This window comes from Ursus americanus, chromosome 16 (assembly GCF_024610735.1).
Source record: "Ursus americanus isolate L20-20 chromosome 16, mUrsAme1.1.p, whole genome shotgun sequence".
Lineage (NCBI taxonomy): Eukaryota > Metazoa > Chordata > Mammalia > Carnivora > Ursidae > Ursus > Ursus americanus.
Window position 1 is genome coordinate 6,219,409 of NC_142142.1, and position 23,047 is coordinate 6,242,455.

The 23,047-nt window shown below is 39.0% G+C and overlaps 2 protein-coding genes and 1 pseudogene across 2 annotated transcripts in view; 1 reads left to right on the forward strand and 2 right to left on the reverse strand.

Moving 5' to 3' along the window:
- LOC123782525 (uncharacterized) overlaps positions 1-23,047 on the reverse strand; it is a 382,057-nt gene that overhangs the window by 54,905 nt on the left and 304,105 nt on the right. The window lies entirely within an intron of this gene.
- Positions 3,700-4,667, forward strand: LOC123782641 (olfactory receptor 51S1-like; annotated as a pseudogene).
- LOC123782640 (olfactory receptor 51F2) lies at positions 9,806-10,942 on the reverse strand. Its single transcript, XM_045782892.2, has one exon. The coding sequence runs from the start codon at positions 10,754-10,756 to the stop codon at positions 9,806-9,808; it is 951 nt and encodes a 316-aa protein (XP_045638848.2). The 5' UTR covers positions 10,757-10,942.

The window sequence follows — 23,047 nt, forward strand, 5'->3', positions numbered from 1 at the left end:
ATAGAACCCCCCTTAATATCTCCTGTAGGTCTGGTTTGGTGGTTACGAATTCCTTCAGTTTCTGCCGATCCTGGAAAGTCCTTATCTCTCCATCAATTCTGAGTGACAGCCTTGCTGGATAAAGGATTATTGGCTGCATTTCTTCTCAGATAGAGCTTTGAAAATACCCTGCCAACCCTTCCTAGCTTGCCAGGTCTCTGTGACAGGTCTGATGTTATTCTGATATTTTTCCATCTCTATGTAAGGATTTTCTTCCCCTGGCCACTTTCAATACTGTATCCTTGGATCTAATATTTGCAAAATGCACTATGATGTGACGTGGTGTAGGTCTGTTCTCATTGACCTTGGGAGGGGTCCTCTCTGCTTCCTGGACACGAATGCTTGTTTCCTTTGCCAGATTAGGGAAGTTCTCAGCTACAATTTGTTCAAATATCTCTTCTAGACCTCTCTCTTTCTCTACCCCCTTGGGATGCCAATGATTCTGACATTGGAACGTTTCATTGAGTCAGTAATCTCCCGTAATCTACATTCTTGAGATTGGATTTTTTTGAGGCAAGTTTCTGTTTTAACTTTCTCTTCTACCATCCCATCCTCCAATTCACTAATTCATCCTTCTGCCTCATTTACCCTGGCTGTCAGAGTGTCTAGTTTAGACTGCATTTGATTCATAGCATTTTTAATTTCTGCCAGACTCGCTCTCATTTCTGCCCTTAGAGATTCTATATTCTCGTTAATATTTTCATTAATAGTTTTTTCAAGCCTACCCATCATCTTGACCATCATTACTCTGAACTCCATTTCTGACAATTTGGTTATATCCATATCCATCAATTCTGTGGCAGAGGCCACAGACTCATTATCTTTTCTTTGCTGGGGGGGGGATTTTTCCTTCTACTCATTCTGATGAGGAGAGGTTGTGGGGATGCCCAGAGCCCAAGTTATTGACCAGGACACAGGCAGTGTGCACTTGTTTTATAGGGACCTTAGGGATGTCGGCTTCCTGATATAAATGACATTTTTGATTCATAATGTTCAAGATTTCTGTTTCTTTGCTGTTTTTCTGTCTAATTGTCTAATTAATGAGAATGGGATATCAAAATCTCCAACTAATACTGTTGAATCATTTATTTCTTCTTTCAATTTTGTCAGTTTTCTTTCATGTACTTTAGGAATCTAGTGTTATTCCATGTGCATTTATACATGTCTATCTTTCTGATATTTCTCCTCATTTCACTATGAAATATCTTTGTCTCATAATATTTCCTGTCTTGAAGACTTATTCATCAATACTGGTATAGCCACTCTAGCTATCTTATAGTTGTTGTTTGTATGGTATATGTTTTCCCACCTTTTTACTTTCAACTTATATACTTTAGCATCTACAGTATGACTCCAATGTGCAGAGTATAGTTATTCCTTGCTTTCTTTATCCTAACAGTGTCTACTTTTTGTGAGGAGTGTTTAGTCCTTTACTTTGTAACTGATGTTATGGCTGGAAATCCATCTGCCAGTTCACTAGAACTCCCTATGAAATACCCAGCTAGTCCGCTGATCCATGGCTCACCCCAAAGACGGCCACAACCTCAAGCTAGTAGAGCCTTGGGCCTCCCCACTGACCTGCCACCAACATCAGGCTGCCCCTGACCTACAAGCTCCAAATCAAAGAAGCCAGCTCAGGCAGTGGAACAAAGCTGTCAGCTGTCCCTGTGTTACCACTGCTGACAGGACTGGAGGCAGTGGGGATAACGAGGGCAGCCCCAGCCACAATGCCAATAACATGGGAGTTATTTCCCAAAGTTCTATAGTTTTCATGAACGGGCTGATGTTTCTGATGGCTTTCAGGGTATTAACATGGTGTTATTGAGAGATTTACCAGTTTTGCAGTTTCTTTTCAGAGGAGGGTTTTTCAACCCCCTCACTCAATCACGCTACAATTGAGTATCTGCTCCTATTCATTCTATTTATTTAAGAGGGGGGAGAGGGGCAAGGCAGAGGGAGAGAAAAATCTTAAGCAGGCTCCACGCCCAGCTCAGAGCCTACATGGGACTCCAACCCACAACCCTGACTGAGATTGTGACCTGAACCAAACTCAAGATTCAGGTGCTTAACCAACTGAGCCACCCAAGCGCCCCTCTTCATTCCTTTCTTAATGCTTTCTGTTTGATTGATTAAGACCTTTGTTTCATTTACTTTCCCTTATACTTTGAAAGTTTAACATTTAATTTGAAAATATTTAACTTGATATTTTTAGCATATATACATTGAGAATTTTGTAATAAGTGTTTAGATTTAATTTATATCTACATTATTCCCCTACGAACATAACTTAGCATGTTTTTGTTTTTCTTTACCCCATACCACAATTTCATAGTCCTTTTGACTAGAATTTCAGTTCTAACTTTTTTGGGCATTTGACTGAGTGAAGGAGATAAGACTATAGTGTGTGCTCAGTCCTTCTTGTTGAAAGTAGAAAAACTATTTGGACATTATATGTGAAGTGAGGTTAATTGTGGGGCTTTTATTTTGGGAAACTGGTGAGTGGTGATATCACCAACTGACTTAGGGAATCACGGTATGTTCCCTTTTTGTTTTTTTTCTTGTGTCATTGTTGCAATTTTCCTACCACTGTCTCCTAACTGAGGAAACTGGAAGAGGTTTTAAGATGCATTAGTAAAGATCTCTTCTGTATTTGAGTTTAAAATAAATGGGACAGGGGCACCTGAGTGGCTCAGTAGTTTAAGCATCTGCCTTTAGCTCAGATTATAATCCAAGGACCCTGGGATAAGTCCCATTTCGGGCTCCCTTCTCAGCAGGCAGTCTGTTTCTCCCTCTCCCTTGTCCCCTCTCCCTGCCCGTGCTTTCTCTCTCTCTCTCTCTCAAATAAAATAAAATAAAATAAAATAAAATAAAATAAAAATAAATGGGACGTAAGAGTAGAGATTTCCAGGGTGAGATGAATATACAATGATCTAGGGGGATATATTTGTGATTCATCAGTTTACAGAATTTAGTTAATGTCACAAGAGTACGTAAGACCACTGAAGAAAAAGAAGAGACCCAAATAAAGATCCCTCAAAAATGCCAAGATGTACCTTGGGCAGGACGCAGCAAGGTGAACTGAGCAGTTAACTTCTGACAGGTAGTTAAAAAGAAAAGGAGAAACTGGATTTATAATAGCCAAAGGTCATTGAAAAATACATTAGTTTAGGAAATATGAGTGCCCCTTGCTTTAGTACACAAGGGGTATTTGGTGACTTTAATGAGACCGCTTAAAGTCACCTGAAATGTGAGTGTGTTGAGGCAGCACGGAAGTCAGAATGTCTGGGGATGAGGGGAGCCAAAATGGTATTTATAGGACTATAGATCCCCTCACAGGTATTTGCCATTGATGGTGGGACATGAGTTAGGAAAAAGCTTCATGAAAAGGCAAGGTTAAAGGAAAGTGGGGAAACAATTTAGGACGAGGAACAGATTTAAGGACAGCTTTAGAAATACTGCCAAGACCAGAGATGAGCATGGCATACATAGTAGAATGTACGTGTATGCCGGGAAGGGAGGGAATGTGTAAGCGTGTGTGTGCTGGGACTGGGGAAGGAGGAGGCAGGCTGTTTTAGATAGCATCATGCAAAGGTGTCAAAATGGTAAGTAAATCTTTCCAATCAGTTTTCAGGTTCCAGAGTTCAAAGTGGGATCCAAGCTATGTCAACATTCCCCATGCAGGCAGCCCCTGATAACACTTCAATGGCCCCCACCTTCTTGTTGGTGGGCATGCCAGGTCTGTCAGCTGTACCCTCCTGGTGGACGATACCACTCATCACCATCTACCTTCTCTCTGCCCTGGGCAACGGTACTATCCTCTGGGTCATTGCCCTCGATCCCACCTTGCACCGCCCAATGTACTTCTTCCTCTTCCTGCTGAATGTGTCTGATGTTGGCTTGGCCACGGCCCTGATGCCCACCCTGCTGGGGCTTGCCTTTGCTGGCGTTCGTGCTGTCCCTGCCTCAGCTTGCCTCCTACAGATGTTCTTTGTCCACGTCTTTTCTGTCATGGAGTCCTCTGTTTTGCTCGCCATGGCCTTAGATCGAGCACTAGCTATCTGCCGCCCTCTCCACTACCCAACGCTCCTCACCAATGATGTCCTTGGCAAGATTGGTGTGGCTATCACTTTCCGATGCCTGGATCTCCACCTGCCCCTGCCATTCCTCCTTGCCCACATGCCCTACTGCCACCCTCAGATTCTGACCCATTCTTACTGCCTGCACCCAGATATAGCCCCTTTGGCCTGCCCAGGAGCTTGGAGAGCAGCTGTAGCCTCTTGGTGGTTCTGTCAGCCATGGGATTAGACCCCCTGCTGATTTTCTTCTCCTATGGCCTAATTGGCAGGGTGTTGCAAGGTTTTGGACCCAGGGAGGATCGCTGGAAGGCTGCTCAAACCTGTGCTGCCCACCTCTCTGCTGTGCTCCTCTTCTACGTGCCCATGATCCTCCTGGCCCTCATTGACCGTCTCAGGGTGCCAGTACCTCAGCCTGCCCATACTCTTCTCTCCTATGTCCACTTCCTGCTTCCTCCACTGATAAACCCGATTCTCTATAGTGTCAAGATGAAGGAGATTCGAGAGAGAATACTCAAGAGGTTACAGTCCAAGAAGGTGGGTTGGGCTCAGTGATGAGGAGGCCCCTCCACATTTGGTGGCTCAAGGCTAACTGGTACTAAGGTTTCCATGACAAGAACTCAGTTTACCATGCATGAAATGGTGACTCGGGTACACATAAGCACATATACATGGATGCCCACTGTCCTTGCAAGCGTGCATGTGGACATTAAGGAAAGCTTACAAGCTCCAGAGAATGGCAGTGGTCTCTACACTGTTTCACTACAGATCCATGGCATAGAGAGGCCAGGATCTAGGTCTTGTCCCATCCTTCCAAGTGTGTCTTGGTGGTTGTTTTGTGTTTGTTAATTTCATCACCACATCTACACCCTAATAACTGGGAAAACTCCAGGAGTTGAACAGCAACACAGCAGAGAAACGAGAAGACTGAAACATCTGATGGCACTCTACGTGTGTGTACATCGTTTTACAGACCTTTTCAAGGATTGTAATATAGATGTGTCATGTATACAATCACATATCATTGATCTATTAGTGTAGCCTCATAGTCTGACTTAGTTCATATGGTATAAAGTGCTCCCCCTCTCATAAAACAAACAAGAGCTCTGGAATCCAAACAAGAATTACATTATTTTTATAGATTAAATGTAAGAGAATCAACATTTATGATGATAAGCTTTCACATCCAAGAATATATGATAGATGTTTCACTTATTAACACCTTTTAAAAATTTTTCAATAAAATTATTCATGTTTATTTTATTTCTATAGTTTTAAAATATATGCATTTGTTGCTCTTATAAATAAATATTTCTCTATTTCTATTTCCACATACATAATGTTTGATTGAGACAAACATTTCTATCTTGCCTTCATATATATTTTACCAAATTATCATATGAATTATAAAAGATTTTTATTTTTGGATTTTATTTGTGTGTAGCATATATAAGTAAAAATAGGTGACTTCTAATTTTTCCTTACTATTCACACAACATATTTCATTTTACTTTATTTAATTTATTGGACTATGAAAGATTAAGAGTAAAAGTGAACTTTCAAATCTTGTTTTTGAAACAGAAGTGGCATTAATGTTTCATCTGCTAGAACAATGGTTGGCTGCTAGATCTCTGGGTAAACTTTCAAGATTTCAATAATGTATATGTATTCCAATTTTATTGATTTTTAATAAGCTTACTTGATGAATCCTATTAAGTGTTTTTACAGCCCCCAGTAATATGATTATCTGCTATTTTTTTAAGGATTTATTCATTTATTTAAGAGAGAGAGCATGCACAGGAGTGGGGTGAGGGGCAGAAGGAGAGAAAGAGACAATCCCAAGCAGATTCCCCACTGAGCACGAACTCCCACCTCGGTCAGGCAGAAAATTGGAGAAAAGAGGCTTATAATTAATTTGATCCTGAAAATTGATTTTCCACTTTCCAATATATATATATAGGCGATTGAGAAAAGTGTGTGTATATCTATATCTATATCTATATCTATATCTATATCTATATCTACACACAGAGCATTAAATAAAGTAATATAAATTCTTAACCTTGATATACTTAATCCAGCATCTGTCCGGGATTGTAATGGAATTATATGATCCGATCATGTCTATGCTACATCCTCCCAGCATTCCGTGACATCTATCTGCATCATTCTGAGTTGAACATTCCTTGATCTCTAGATCCACAAATGGCTTTAATGTCACCAGGAGGAAAAGCAGTTGGAACTAGAAAAACAACAACAACAACAACTGGTGTTTTATTTTGTTTGTTTTTTCAGGGAGCAAGGCAGTGAGAACTCTGCCCCTAGAAGGACTAAATATACGTAAAAGGAAAATTTACCTAAGAAAATTTAGGTAAAATATTAAATGAAATGATTATCCTCTTCCTCTCTTTCTTTCTCCAATTCAAATTGCTTCCCCAGCCCCCCTCCTCCATTTCTTCCCTTCCATCATTCCTCTTTTTTATTTACTGCTAATATTATAATTTTAACGTAAAAAGCTATGAATTTCACAATGAAAATGCTCCTTATAAAAGGAGTTGCTCTCAACGGCTCTCTGAGGCCACTTCTACATGCTTTATATGCTTGTGGAAATTCCCCCATTGTCCTGGAGCTACCTCCATCCTTTCAAAACCCTTGGCCCATGGAAACCTTTTTCTGACCCATTTCTCTTCTCTGAGGTTAAAAAAAAAAGTAAAGAAATCGAATTTGGTAACTATGCCACCCTAACTGATTTATGGAGTTAAATGGGGAACTAAAGTTTGCACCAGAAAAGAACAGAGTGGCTTTTCAGTTTGACGGGAGAGATGGCTCAGACCTCACTTGGAGACAACCAGCCTTCTGTCAACCTACAACCTCTCCTGGTGAGAACATCAGGGTTTGAGATATTGTCATGACTCAGCTTCTCCGAGTGTACCACTTCAAAACTTTTGGCCTTATTGTCCAGACATTGTTGCAACAACCAGACCCATGGCTCATTGGCTGGCTCCACAAAGGGAGCACATGATAATCGTTGCCTTAGGCCTGCACTGTGCTCCTCTTACTTCTTGCCCCAGGGCTGACACGAGGCATGACACATTCTCAGGTATTCACTTGGTATTCATACATGTGAGGAAGTATGGGGGAATTCGCAACTCAAAGGATAAACATTGACCAATGGTAAATGAGGTCCAATGGATAAAGGTTTCCCTCCTTATTTTCCTGGACTATCATGAGATATATTTGATAAGGCTTCAGAGTTGGGTCTGCAGGAATGGTCCATAGTCGCCCATAAAGGTGATGAGCTCATTATTTATTTACCATCTCTCAGCTCCAATTTCCTTTTTTGCCTGTCTATGATGATGGTGTTGGACTCTGTAATGTCAATACTTTTCTTTTGTCACCTGACATGATGTTAAGACTCATCAGTGGAAGGCAGAGGAGGAACACTGGAGGGAGAAGAGTTTTCTCTTCCTGGTTTCTGTGTGCTTTGTTGACGGACTCCCACAGAATATGCTATTTTTCATTGCTTGGCACTGTGCGCTTTCTTCAGTACTTGGTTCTAGCAGTGCAGAGCTTCCTCCATTATTACCCACTGAGCTTGTTCTCCGGTCTTCACTGGATCAACAGGGACATAACCAGAGGCTCAGACCATATGTAGTAGCACTCTAGCTCAGGGAACATCTCCTACCTCATCTCTTTAGCACTGGGTCTGTATATATAAATCAGGCAGCACAGGGCTAGCCATCTAGCAAACTGGCCCCCCAACCCTCATCTCAAAAAGGGAGCCTGGAGCTATCCCGGCCTGAGCCTTACATGCAAATGTATTATACTTTTACAATGAGCACTCTCTCCATATACCACTTCCATCAGTGCCCAGCAGCCATAAGCTTGTCTGGCACCCGGAGCTCAGAGACTTGGCACCTTCCTTGGCACTCCCAGAGGGCAGATTGTTTTGTAAGCTTCACCAATAGACACCTTAGTAACTTCACGGGCTTAAAATTTAATTTAAAAAGTAAATTTGTCCATTTACAAATGTACTTGTTCATTGAGGAAAGGAGAATACCCCAATTCCTTGAGGACTATTGGACATAGGATATCATCTCGCACTGATGATAGGAAACTGAACATTCCATCATGTTCTTTTTTGATTAAAGTATGAGATTATTGGGGCAAGATGATTAATGGAATTATGGATAAATTTTATCTCACAGTGAACACAATGATATTCATACCTGTGGTTATTCCAAAAGGCCTAAGTATCTAATTGGTTATATCACAATTATGATCTGGGAAAACTTCATATTATCACATTGGTGAAGTTGGAACCATTACAGTAGGAAAGACAAAGTACAAAGTCAAAGCACAAATAAAGTTTGTGAATAGTTGTCCCAGAATCCCATGACACTTGTCACTGTTTTATAGATGCCTCTCCATTAATTCCCAAACATGGCCTCAGTGAAAGTTATGATATGTTACTGGAAGAGAAGGACAATATTCGGGCTTGGCTTTTGAATGGATTGCTGGGCAAGTTGGTACTAACCAGAAGTAGAATACAGTGGTACAACAGCCTCACACATCAGGGGATTCAAAAAAAAAAAAAAAAAAAAAAAAATAATAATAATAATAATAATAATAATAAGAGTGAAGGAAAATTCCCATAATGGACGGTGCCCTTGGTTGTTAACTTTGTGTGGAAACAGAGGTTGCCTGACGTATGTGGATATGCATGGACTTCTGTACTTTGCTGAAAGCCTTGTCAGCGAATGGAACTAGCAAACTTGAAAGAAGAGAGATAAGGAAGTCAATAGATGTATGTGAAATACATACTGAAGTGGACACGGAGGGTGAAAATCTTTGTATCTCATGCTAATATCCACCAAACAGTACCCACCTCAGAGGAGAAACTCAATAATCAATAGAAAGAAGCTACGTGTAAATATCAGCAAGCTTTGGCTATGCTACTGCTGACCCAGTGGGCCCACAGATGGAGTCATAATGGCAGAGATATACAGATAAAACATGAGCCAAAAGTATGAGTTCCCCTTCATCAAGGTTAATTTGAGGAAACATTGTGTAATCCTCACTCCTGGGTGGTTAGTAATGCTATGACCAACTTTTAATGTTCACTAACAGCAGCAGGAACCAATCCCGAGCATTTGATACGGCACTTTGTATGTACATCAGATATATTCCTACACATAAGAAAGGACAAACTAACTACCTATATACGATCCAATGTTGAATTACATTGATACGCTTAGAAGATATACTCTATAGAATGACTATTTTTGCAGTTAATTAAGAATTTTAAGAAGAAAAAATCAAATTCATTAAATTGCAATTTGGATATCATTCAGAAAAGAACAACTGGTTTATTAACAAAGTTTCCTACATTAAAATCTGGACTTGTTGAATTGTATGAAGTCTGAATGAACACTTTATTCAGGTCTCATACTACTTGCAAATATGAATAGCTGTTTACATACATCATCTGAATTTACCTTGAAAATAAAACATGATTTACGTGATACTAATATGGACTTAGTGACAAGGAAACTAAGCAAATATCACACAATCTGTAAGATACTTAGTTTAGGTTATTGGAATATTATCAAGGCCCTCTGGGGACAATTACCCCATTCTACTGAAGCACACATTCATAAATGGCTTTCTCTCTACTCTGAGATGACTAGAGATTAAATTTGTTGCTGCTTCTGAATGAAGACCTTGACAATAGCCTTTCGAATCTGCTTAGTCTTCACACTGTAGATGATGGGGTTGAGCACAGGAGGGATGAGAAGGAAGACGTTGGCCATGATGGTGTGGACAAATGGAGGTGCTGAATGGCCGTAGCGATGGACAAGAGACAAGCTGATGAGGGGGATGTAGAAGATGGCAACAGCACTAATGTGGGATATGCAGGTGTTGAAGGCTTTTTGCCGCCCCTCTGAGGAGGCAATGCTGAGAACAGATCGTATGATCAGCACATAGGAGAGCAAGATGCAAGGGCAATCAAATCCTGTTGTGGAGAAAAGGGCAAACAGACCGAGGATGCTGTTGATTCTGTTGTCTGTACATGAGAGTTGAATGAGATCAACATGGTAGCAGTAAGAATGTGAAAGGACCACAGCCCTGCAGAAGGACAGCTTCTTAACAAAGAGCACCACTGGTAACATGACAGCAGTGTTCCTTATCAATATGCTCATCCCAATCTGGGCAATCCTGGCATTGGTGAGGATGGTGGTGTATCTCAGCGGATCACAGATGGCTACAAAACGATCAAAGGCCATGGCCAGCAGAACCCCAGACTCCATGAAAGTAAATCCATGGAGAAAGAACATCTGGGCAATGCAGGCATTTAAGGTGATTTCTCGAGCTTCGAACCAGAAGACACCAAGGGTAGTGGAAAGCGTGCACAGGGATAAGCTCAGGTCTGTGGCTGAAAGCATAGAGAGGAAGTAATACATGGGCTCATGGAGGTTCCGCTCACGAAGGACCACAAATAGGATCATGCTGTTCCCAGAGAGGGCGATGACATACAGGAGACAAAAAGGGATGGAGATCCAAACCTGGGCTGCTCTCAGGCCTGGGATACCCGTCAGGAAGAAGTTCAGAGGTTGAGCATTGGAATTATTGAGGGGTAGCATATGAGGGACTGAGAAGACAGGGATATTTGAATAATTGAACAGAACACATAATAAATATATAGCTATCACTTAGAATATCTTGCTGGCACTCTCATGTTCATTGAATTACTACTGCTGATCCTCTAAGAACATTAGTTTTTTCTGAGCTTTCTAGTACTGAACACTTCTTTCCATGCCTCTCCTCAGTTATTGAAAACAGAGGACTCCTGAATTATGTCTCAAATTTGCCTCAAATTATGCCTCAAAATTATACATCAAATTTTCTTAAGTCTGTAATTTTCTTTGGTGACAAAAACATCACAATTAAGTCATCCCTGCCTGTAAATGTTCCCAGTAGAATATTTAAACAAAATAAGCAAATTGGTTTCCAGCATTTTTTACTGAAGTATAATTAATATACAGTGTTATATTTCTTTCAGGTATACAATATAATAATATAATGATTTTCAGTGTTTTTTGAAAATAAATTACTAATCATGAAATAAAGCATTGAAAAAATCAAGTCACATTTGAAATGTGGGTATTATTAGTTTTTCCTGGGAAATATTCAGAAGAATGCCAAAGACATCCACAAGACACATATGTTTATATATGTGAAGTCAAGGTGGTCCAAAGAACCACCCTAACAAAAGTAATTATAACTCCCATTTGTTGAAAGTTCTCTGTGTTATTGACATTTTATATGCATTATGTAATTTCATCCATACACCAACTCTAGGAGGTAGATAGTAGTATATTTTGCATATGAAGAAACTAAGACTCAAAAGTTAATCGCCCAAGGTTACCTTTATAAAGCACTACCTAACTGTTGAGAGAAACCATACATAACACAAAGTTGGAGAAAGAAAGAGAGAAAGAGAGAGTAAAGAAGGAAGGAAGGGATGGAGGGAGGGAGGAATTGAGAGACAGTGAGGAGAGGGAGGGAGGAAGGAAGGAAACGAAGGAAGAAAGAAAGAGAGATAGAAATGCAAACACTGCTATTATTTTAACATAATGCAGTAAGCATCACATTTCCATAAATAGTATAGGCTGCTCCTGAAACACAAAGAACCATAATGGCCATCCTTTCTTGAACATAAACCAGTCTTCATATCCATAATCTCACCAAATCATCACAATCCTCCAATGAAATACAAACAGTTGTTATCCCCAATATTTTTATGAGGAAACTGATGTCCAAAGTGATTAAGTAATTTCCCCAAATAATCAGAACAGCTGCGGTCAGAACCTGCATGTATGACTCCAACGCCTTCGTTCAACAAAGCTGAGGAATCATAGGAGGAATCTCTAAACCAGTCTGACAAAATGTCCCTGCCAAACATTTTTCAGGTTTGTGCCTTCCAGAGACACATTTTTTTCTTTCTTTCCTTCTTTTTTTTTTTTTTTTTTGTGGTCAATGTGGCATCTCTGGAGTAGAGTCTTAAGTTTCAGGTGTTAATTCCCTATGAATAATGTTAACATGGCGCTCTTTAGGTTTCTGGGGAAAGGAATTTTATCATCCATAGTCTGTGTGTGCAAAGGGCCAGAGAATCAGGTGTCCAGGCTACACCCACTATGAAAAATAACAGCAAAATAGAATTGATAGACTCGCTTGACTCATTTTGGTGATCCTCTCATTTATCCAACACTGACCTATTATGCTGAGGATACTTGCTTCCTGGAAATTTTCTCTCCTCATGTATTGGCACTGGTCTCTAGTACTTGTCTCCCACCACTCAGCAATTTCTCTGGCTTCTTACCCCACATCCAAAGAACTTCAACTTTGGAATCCTTCAGGCATCTGCCCTTTGCCCATTCTCAAGTCATTTAAATAATTATCTTGCCCACTCTCACAGTTTCATCTTTCACCTATTTAGTGAAAAATTGCAAATAGATATCTGAAGGCAGCTGTGGTTTCCAGGTTCTTAAAGCTTAGAACTTCCTTCTGAACGTTGCCATACTTGCTTCTCACGAGTAAATCAAATTCAATATTTCAAAACCAAATGGATCATTTCCCCCCTTTAAATGTTCTTACTCCTATATATTCTGACTAAGCGTATAATTTGCATAAAAATTAACCAATTCTCTACATTCGATCTCTGGGAGTTGCCTGTACACTTACGTCTTTCCCAATCAATCACCACATCCCCCTGCTCAAACTCTAATGACTTTCTTCTTCCACCTCTTCTTTATTTAAGCACAAAATAATCTCTTTCAAATCTTCATACTGTATAACCTAGTCTATTAATTAACCTACAAATAATAATAATGTATTAAAATATAAATGACAAGGGCTCCAAAGCAATAACCACATCCATTTATTAAGCATCTTCACTATGCCAGAAAAATAAGAATGAGAAAAACAATTCCTTAAATGGAATAAAAATGAGAAAACCACATATGAGAATCTGTAGGGCAAGACACTGGAGTGCATGTGCAGTCTGAAGGATGTACATTTATTAGAAAACAAGGATGTAAACCACTTTTTTTTTCAATATAAGATGCTAGGAAAATGTTTAAATAAATGTGAGAAAAAGCAATTAACAAAAATTAAGAGCAGCAATGAATGAGTTAACAAGAAAACCAAAGTTGATTACTTACAAATATGTGAACTTTTTTCAAGAGTGGTCAAAAAAATTTTAGAAAAAGGTGATTAACTGCATGAGGAATGAAAGAGAAAGCAAAAGTATGGAGAAACAAAACTTTAAATATATCAGAATCGTATGCATAACAATATATTTGGCAACAGATAGAAAATGGACAACTTTATAAAAAAACATCAATCACCAAACTAGTTCAAGAAATCAAATCCAGCAGAGAGGAAATGTCAATGATGGGGAAAGCTCCCACAACCAAATCTGAAGAAACAAAAAGTAGAGTTTTTCTATCTTTCACAGATACTAGTAGAGTGGAAAAGAGAGAATTCAGCCCCACAGCAAGGATCATTTGGAAAAGCCCGGAGACAGTTTTGGTTGTCACAACTGGGAAGGGAGTGCCACTGGCATCTAGTGGGTTGATGCCAGGCATGCTTACATCCTAAAATACACAAGACAACAAAAAACTATCCAGCCCAGGATGTTAACAGGGCTGAGGTTGAAAAGTCCGATTCTCGAACATAAAAACAGATGGAAAGCTAGTCATCTAATTACTTAGGATGACACATGCAAACATCATAAATAACTTTTTAGCAAGTCAGATGTAACTGTGCTTTTAAAGAATATTGCACTTTGAAACAGTGGACTTTCTCTTATGAATAAAAGAATTACTCACATAGAAAATCTACTAGTGATATGGCTATACCCACAGATTAGGGAGGAAAAACCTGATCAAGAGATGAGGAAAGAATCAGAAAACTCAAGGGCAATTCAAGATGAAATTCTTAATATTTAGGAAGGAAATGAGCTCCTGAATGAAAGACATTTTCTAGAAATCTGGAGCAAACATATTAACTGGTGACCTACAAAATGAATTTCTATTAAATTCAGTAAGACATACAGATATCCACTCACACAACTACTATACTACATTCTATGGAAAAGTCTTAGGAAATATGAAAAGACAAGTAAATGGGAGTGTTACTTTAGCAAAGCAATTTTTCAAAGTCTATATTTAGGTTTTAATGAATTTTTTACCTTAAATATCTAAAAGAACAAACTGCAAACACTTAAAACAGGGTTCACCAAAGTGACACATAGATCGATACTGCAAATTAATAGCTTTTCCTCTTCATAAGAATTAAGCACTGAGAAAATTTTCTAAAAACAATTGGACTTATTTACAATAGCCATAAAACTATAAACTGTATTGTCATAACACAATGTCTGTGTTTGGCAGGAAAAGAAGAGGTCTCTAAAAATTTATTGAAGAACATAAAGTCCTTTCTTTCTTTCTTGAAGATAGGAATATTCAATAATGAAAAGATATGAATTATGCCATGAATATTTTCATAAATTAAAGCATTATCAATCAATAACACACAAGAGTTCTTAATGGGTAGTGATAGGTGGATCCTAAAATGTATTAGGTACCATAAATATGCAAATATATTCAGTATAATATTGAAAATGACAAAGAGAGGGGACTTGCCCTTTGATATATCAAAATGTAATATGAAGTTATTATAATAACAAAGTATAATATTGTCAAAAGTTTAAAAATATGCACAAGTAGAGCTCCAAAGAATAATATAATCAAGTAAAATTTTATAAATGAAAAAAGTTCAACTTCAGGAATTATATCAATATAATTAATGACAATAAAAAATGAAAGAGTCATTAAAAAAATAATAAAAATAAAAATATATATCCCCAGAAAAAAATAGCATTTCAAAAAAATGTGTGAATGAGGGTAAAGAATGCGATGACAGTGCCATCTTATATCACTAGAAAAAAGAAATGATATGTGATAAATAAAGTTTGGTCAATTGGCTAACAATTTATAAAAATATTAAAATATGCATATTTTACACAGATCCTTGCATTTGGGTAAGAATTTCAAGGTAAAACAAAATGCCTACAATATTTTTAGAATAAGTAAGAGAAAGTGCATTTATGACGTTTTTAGTAAAAGCCTTCTTTTTTTGATGAAATTAAAGCCATTCGGTAAAATATTGATAGAAAACACTGCATCATATTTAATTAGTACTGATTGCAAAAGATGACGGGGAACAAAATAAAATTCCAGCATATCATACAAGAGGAGGCCAAGACCAGAGAATGCTGCTGCATGCACCTCAAACTAGATTCTGTGTCTGTTGTTTGTTTGCTGACAGTCTGTGTTTTCATGGATGATGAGGGAGTTGGGAAGAGGAAACATAAGTAGATTTCTGTGTCCAGAGGTTTTGACATGGTGGACACTGGGATGTATTATTCTGGTCCAGTAGCATAATTAAGATGAAGCTGGGTGTCTTTACTCCTGCGTTGATGGGAGGTAGGATCCTGATGACCCATTCCTATTTAAGATGCCTCATCTGTAAACCTTGAACTTTAAAAATATCCCTGATCTGCCTATTTCCAGTTTGTCTGTGATGATTGGTCAAATATCAAAATGTATTTGAAATACTTCTTTCTAAATATAAATGGCTTCTGTAAAGACAGCTATCAGAAAGCTCAGACTACCAGGATCCTGTAAAAAGGTGGTGCTGTTGTTAAGTGAAATAACTCAAAAAGCTTATTTTCTAGCCAATGGGGATATAGAAATCAGTCAAACTTAAAAGCTGAGTGAAACAATAAAATTTCCAATAAATGTCAAATTTGGGCCACACAGAATCACAACAATTCACTCCATTTCCTTGACATAGCTGTTTTTCTCTTGGAAATAAATACTTGTTTACAGACTTGTTGCTGATATCTCACTTAATTTCCACAACATTCAGCTTTTGCCTGCCACTCTGCACCACTCTTCCCATGATCTGTACTCTTCTACCTCTGGTTTGCAGTCCTGTGCTTCTCAGTACCTGCCCTGCTCCACGCCTCCCTCTGCTCCATTCCTTCCTGGCTCTCCAGATTAGTTCTCCACAGTCCCTCTCCCTGGTCTGCTCTTTCTGCTCCTGGCATCTTACCTGGCTCCCAGCAGAGGGAAAGTTGCCCTTCCCACTCACTGCCCGGCCATGTATGCATGTAGATAGCTCTTGGACCTGGGCTTCTATAAGGAGCTCAGCATGTAACCCAGCCCTGTAGCCAAGAGACCCCTGGGGCTTAGAGATAATATAATCAGATGAGCACCATGATTCTAGGTGTAAGGACTAGGAGCCTAGGAGGCTCATCCCACTGGACTGAAGCGGGTCTAAATAATATGCTTACCACCTCTCTTTTAATTATTTTTAAAATTATGTTTAGGGGCGCCTGGGTGGCACAGCGGTTAAGCATCTGCCTTCAGCTCAGGGCGTGATCCTGGCGATCCGGGATCGAGCCCCACATCAGGCTCTTGCGCTATGAGCCTGCTTCTTCCTCGCCCACTCCCCCTGCTTGTGTTCCCTCTCTCGCTGGCTGTCTCTATCTCTGTTGAATAAATAAATAAAATCTTAAAAAAAAATAAAAATAAAATTATGTTTAATGTTTAATTACTTAAATTTTAATGATTTAAATATTTATAATATTTTTCAATAAACACAAACATTATTCCCTCCATTACCCTTTATTTTATTTATTTTCTTCATATTATGTTCAATTAGCCAACATACAGTACATCGTTAGTTTTTGATGTAGTGTTCAACGATTCATTAGTTGCATATAACACCCAGTGCTCATCACATGTGCCCTCCTTAATACCCATCACCCAGTTACCCCATCCCCCCACCTTCTGTTGCCTTCCCATCTGTTACCTTCTGTTACCTTCAGTTTGTTTCCCAGAGTCCAGGGTCTCCCACGCTTTGTCTCCCTCTCTCATTTCTTCCCGTTCAGTTCTCCCTCCCTTCCCCTGTGGTCCTCTGCACTATTCCCTGTGTTCCACATATGAGTGAAACCTTAGGATAATTGTCTTTCTGTGCTTGACATATTTCACTTAGCATAATCATTACCTTTAGGTCCTATTTACTGCCGTGTAGGCTGTGGGTAGGAAATACCCTCACACTTCCTCCTTCTCTCCTTTCCCAAATTCAGTTGCCTACAGCATAGTATTTGCCTGGAAAAGGCATATAAATTTACATACAGTCTTGTAGCTATGATTAAATAGTACATATTCACGTTTCAGTTGTTTGAACCTTAAAGCAAATAAATTTTGATTGAAATAGGATTAAATACACATTACTCAACACAGAATCTAGACTACAGGTGTGACTAAAAAAAGAATGGCATAGCATCTTATATCACTAACACATATTCATCAACATAAAATCAATTCTTTCCTTTTCCACGGATTCAATTGCCCATAATTCTGTCCAATTTCTACTTAATTTACACTGCACCATGGTTTTCTAGGACAACTTTCTGTTTCTCTGAAATTCAAATCATCTTCCATTTTGCAAGGCTTTAATACATTCTGCACTTCTATAAGGCATATGGGATTGCTGCTTTCCTGGGATTACTATACACGGCACCCCTGAATAATTTCCACATGTAATTGATTGGCAAGTGGGTATTTATTTTATTTTGCTGAAGGACATACTCTGGTTTTACTCAGAAAAAAAAGGATGCATGGGCGCCTGGGTGGCTCAGTCCATTAAGCCTCTGCCTTTTGCTCAGTTCATGATCCCAGGATCCTAGGATCCAGTTCTGCATCAGGATCCCTGCTAGGTGGGGAGTCTGCTTCTCCCTCTCCCTCTGCTGCGCTCTCCCTGTCTCTCTCTCTCTCTCCCTCTCACTGTCTCAAATAAGTAAAATCTTCAAAGAAAAATAAAAGGATGAGGAAATGATAAATTTTCTTTGTTCCTGTCTAAAAAATTATTTTGGCTTTTACACTTTATTGATGGATTGGATGTATACAGAATTGTTAGGCTGTAATACTATCTCTGAACATTTTAAGGTTCAGTTTAATATAGTGGATAAAACTAGAAATAAAATTCTGGTTCTATCTACATACCCTGTAAAAACTTAACTCCTCAGTGCCTTGGTTTCTCTACCTGAAAAATGTTGATACCTATTTCATTGGATTGTTGTAAAGAATCAGTAATTCAGTAGGTTTTCAACCATTAGAATACAACTTAGCAGGTAGAAACAATTAATCAAATCTCACCTATTCACAGCTAGGCATCTGTAAGCCAAAACTGAACTTTCTTGCCTTTTTTGGTAGGTCATCTTTTCCCTACTCTAATGCATTAGGCTCCACTTTTTTATTTTTGGTACCTTGAAATTCCACCGTATTGTTTCTATATATATCTTTTGTTTTTGTTCTTCCTTCTTTTTCCTTCTTTGCTCAGTAGCATTCAATTGGATGATGTAGCAAATTTGTTTAACCTCCAGCTGACAGATTTGATTTCACTTCTTAGCTATTTCACATCTTAGCTATTAGACAGCTACTACAAACATTCTTTGACATTTTTCGTGCATAAATTAAAAAAAATAATTTGTGGTATGAACTAGAAATGGAGTTTCTAGGCCAAAAAGATGCTCAACTTTATTAGAAATTGCCAAAGGTTCCGGAAGTGGCTGTGCTCAGTGTCCGAGGGGCCCAATCGACCCACAATTTGCCACTACTTTCTGTTATCAAACTATTTTATTTTAGTTATGTTTATAGGTTTGCATTGGTATCTCATTCTGCTTTGATTTTTTATTTCTTTATGAATAATAATGTGAGCACCTTTCCATATGTCTGTTAGCCATTCATCCACTGCTTTTGTGAAGTGCCTTTGGAAACCATTTGCTTAAGATTTTAATGAGTTACTTGTCTTTCCATTAATTGATTGTGGGACTTTATTTTTCATTATATGCATTGTGAATATTTTCACCATCTGTGACTTGACTTTTCAAATTTATAATGCACCTTTCGAAATTGATGTTTTTTACTTCGATGAAGTTCAATCATTGATTTTCGTAGACTAAGAAATCTTTGCTTTCCTCAAGTTTATTACAATATTATTCTATTTTTTCTTTTAGAATCTTTAGCTTTCAAATTCAGTCTAATATTACAATTCAAATAAAGATTTTTCACACTGAGATAGGAATTCAGGTTCATACTGTTTTCATAGAGACAATTAGCTCAGCACCATGACATTTTTCTGTCCCTGAATTGCATTGATCTCTGTTGAAAATTAACTGTGCTTGGAGCTATTTCTGCTTTCTTTATCATTTCTCAATATTGTATTGATCTATCTTTACACAAATACAAGGTCACCCTAAGATATGCAAGACACTGTAGGATCCCTATCTAAATAGATAACATATAATTAGGGAAACAAAGAGATAATTTGTTAATTCAATTTAATCAAACTATATTTAACAATTAATTACATAAACAATTTAATTAAAATTACATTTAATAATCCACTGGCTCATGTGGAATACAATTATTTATAGATGAAAAATTAAAATAATGGATGAAAATATATTTATTGTTGTATTAGGTTCCTAAGGCTGTCAGAAGAAAGTACCACAAACTGAATAGCTTAAACAACAGAAACGTACTGAATCATAGTTCTGGAGCTTAGAAGGCCAGGATTAAGGTATCATCCAGGTTGGTTTCTTGTGTTGGCTATGAAGGTAAATCTGTTCAATGCCTCTCCCCTGCCTTCTGGTGGTTTGCTGGAACTCTGGGCTATAGACACATCATCTACATCTGTGCCTTCATGTCCTCATGGCATTCCATCTCTCTTATGTTTCTGTGTCAAATTTGCCCTTTTTATATGGATACCAGTCATACTGGAGTAGGGCCCACCCTACTCCACTATGACTACATCTTAACTAACTACATCTTTAATGACCTTATTTCTAAATAAGGTCATATTCTGAGGTACTGGGGATTACAGCTTCAACGAATGAATTTGGGGTGGGGGGACACAATTCAACTCCTAACAATCACCCAATCAGTGCACATACATTGTCTTGTCTTTTTTCAGTGTCTGGGTCCTTCCCTACAATGTGACATCAGCAAGGTTCTCCCTGAAGTTTGAGGAAGCAGAGCATAGACCTAATTATTTCCCCTTTACCCAGATTTGAATGTGGTAATGAACCCTGCATGGTGAAGTGACTGGCAGGGAGAGCACCTTGTTCAGGTGAGTAAGAAATGAGGCAGGAAAAAGCCATCTGGTATTACACCTTCAGAAGTCAAATAGAAGGAGGTTTCCTCCTCAACACCACGGTGGGAAGTTCTGCTTCCTGAGGAGATGCAGAAAGTAACAAAAGATTTTCACTATAATTAGGGCACAAAGTATGAACAATACACTTAGGCAGGGAGGTCAGTTAATATAATTTCCTAACACCATGTCTCAGCACAATGAAAGTGAGAGAAATGTGAAAGTAGTTGGAATTGTTTGAAAGCTCAGGTAAAGTCAGTCACCATGAACTTGCAATGGCTCCAATCTGATAAATTGTGTTGCTGCTTCTGGTTTTTGCTCAGTGGTATCGGGGTAGCAAGAGACAATGACACTGGTAGCTGTGATGGATAGATAGTTATTGAGGTTATTTACATGAGTATGGTTGAAATGATGAGCTATGAGGACTACGTTTCATAGACAAGAACTGTAAAGAAAAGTGGGCTGAAAGGATTGGAAAAAAATATATAAAGTGTTGGAAGGAACTGATGATGTAGAAAACATCGAATGAGTTTTAAAAACAACTAGAAAGATAGGATGGTATAGTTAGAGTGAGATGCTCAGAAATTCAGAGATTGAGTAGCACCGAGTTATGATAAGTTCACGATATGTCCGTAAGTGACTGGCTATCAACTATGGGGATAAAGGTCAATACAACTGAGAATATAGGAGCTATGAAGATATGAATGTGGATGAGCTCTCAACAGAGTTTCATTGAAGTGTCCCAGGATTATCAGGTCAATATCCTCAACAATGTCTTCTTCCACCAAAACTTCCTTTCCATTTTCTCTGTCTCTCCCCTCATAACCCTATAAAACGTAAATCACATTGGTGTGACTAGAAGACTATAGCAATCATCTTAACTAGCCTCTCAATACAGCTCACAAATCTTTGCATGTTCTACTGGAGCCTGGGGTTTAGAGAAGGGCTGTGAACAAGGTGCCCAAGTCCTCAATCCATCCTGCAGAGATACCAGCTTTGGAAAGACACAAACAATGAGGAGAACTTTAGGAGGGTAAATGAAGAAAGGACTGATCTGTTAATGCTTCCAGCTTTAGTCTCTAGTCTCAGAGGAAGCCAGAGATTGAGGCAGGGGGGCCTACCAGAGGGGGAGAACTCATCCTTGGGGAAGGGAAAGGCCAGACTTGAACAGGTCTTTAAATAGGTCCTAATCTACAGTCTCTGCTAAAAGCTGAATCACAGGAGCCAGTTAGAGCTGCTCATGGTCAGAGATGAAGGAGAGCTCAAGGTCAGTGGTTTCCTTGTAACCTAGTCATGTCTGCATTTCCCAGAGAAGAGTGGGACTCACAGAGGCTCCAAGTAGCTGGAAGACAAGGCAAGTTACACTGCGCAGAATGGCCTAACTCACTGGGGGCTAAAGGATCAGAGATCCCTGACTGCTGGATTTCCTTCGGAGACAGGGAGAAGATTCACTGCTTACACTGTGTCCTCCATGGATATTCTAGAAAAGTAGGAAGGCTGCATCCACCCAATCCCTCCATGAAGGACACTGGATCTGAATCCTACCCTGCTCCAGCATTATTGCTCTATGCCTGGGTTTTAGACACCCCAAAGTGAGAAAATGGTCTAAATGTCCCTGAAACTATTCCTTAGCATGCTCTCAGCCCATTTTATTCTTTACCCCTTCAGGCCTGAGCAACACAGATAACGTGATAGACATAACTATCTCCACTTAATGGTGGAGTAATTGAAGGCCAACAGAGCCAGTGGTACCAGCATGGATTCACCCACACTCACAGATGAAAGCTGAGCTCCATCAGTGTGAGAACGGCATTCTTATAAACATATTTTCTGATCCAAAGGCTATGCCAAGTTCTCACAAGTTAGATTATACATTTACAGAAGAGAAAAATCAACTCTGAAGACCAGTGTGTGATCACCCCAGTGATAATGTTGAAAAAGATGACTTAATTCCTTCTGTCAGTATGCACTAGGCTCACTAGAGATCTAGCCCATAGACAGCAGGGACAGGGACATATTTAAAAGCAGGGAAAGGGGGAAGGAATATTGGGCAAGAAGGGAAATTATATTGATCTTCTTTTCCTACTCTTGAGGGAACGCACATAACCCTCCTTCCACCCAGCAGCAAGTTGATAACTTGTACCTCCCTCCAAAATATGATTGAAAACCTCACACAGTTCACAAAACGATCCAAGATTGGTTAATTCCCTGTCTACTCCACATGACTTAGAGCCTTCTCTCAGCACAGGCTGAGTGCATAAGTCTGAGGGTAAAAAAGGCAAGGGAATTGCTGATAGTAAGGACACCAGATTCAATGGGGTTGTAGGTATAGAGAAGAAAGAAAGGTACCTGTCAAGAACCCCCATCTCCTACTTCAGATATGGGTCCCAGGTCACCACATGAGAGAGACACCACTCCAAAAGGAGTGTGAAGACAGGTGAGTTCCCCATTAAGCCTCATGGACAGAGACTTTGTGAGAGTTAAAAACAATTAAATGTAAATGCTTATGGTGTTATATTTACAAAAATGCAATGTCTTCCGCAATTAATGGAAGAGATTATTGTGCACGTGGAGAAATTGTAGGTTTAGCAGGAATCTTCACCAGTACCCAGTGCAAGAATGAAGATGGTCTAAGTATGTTTTCC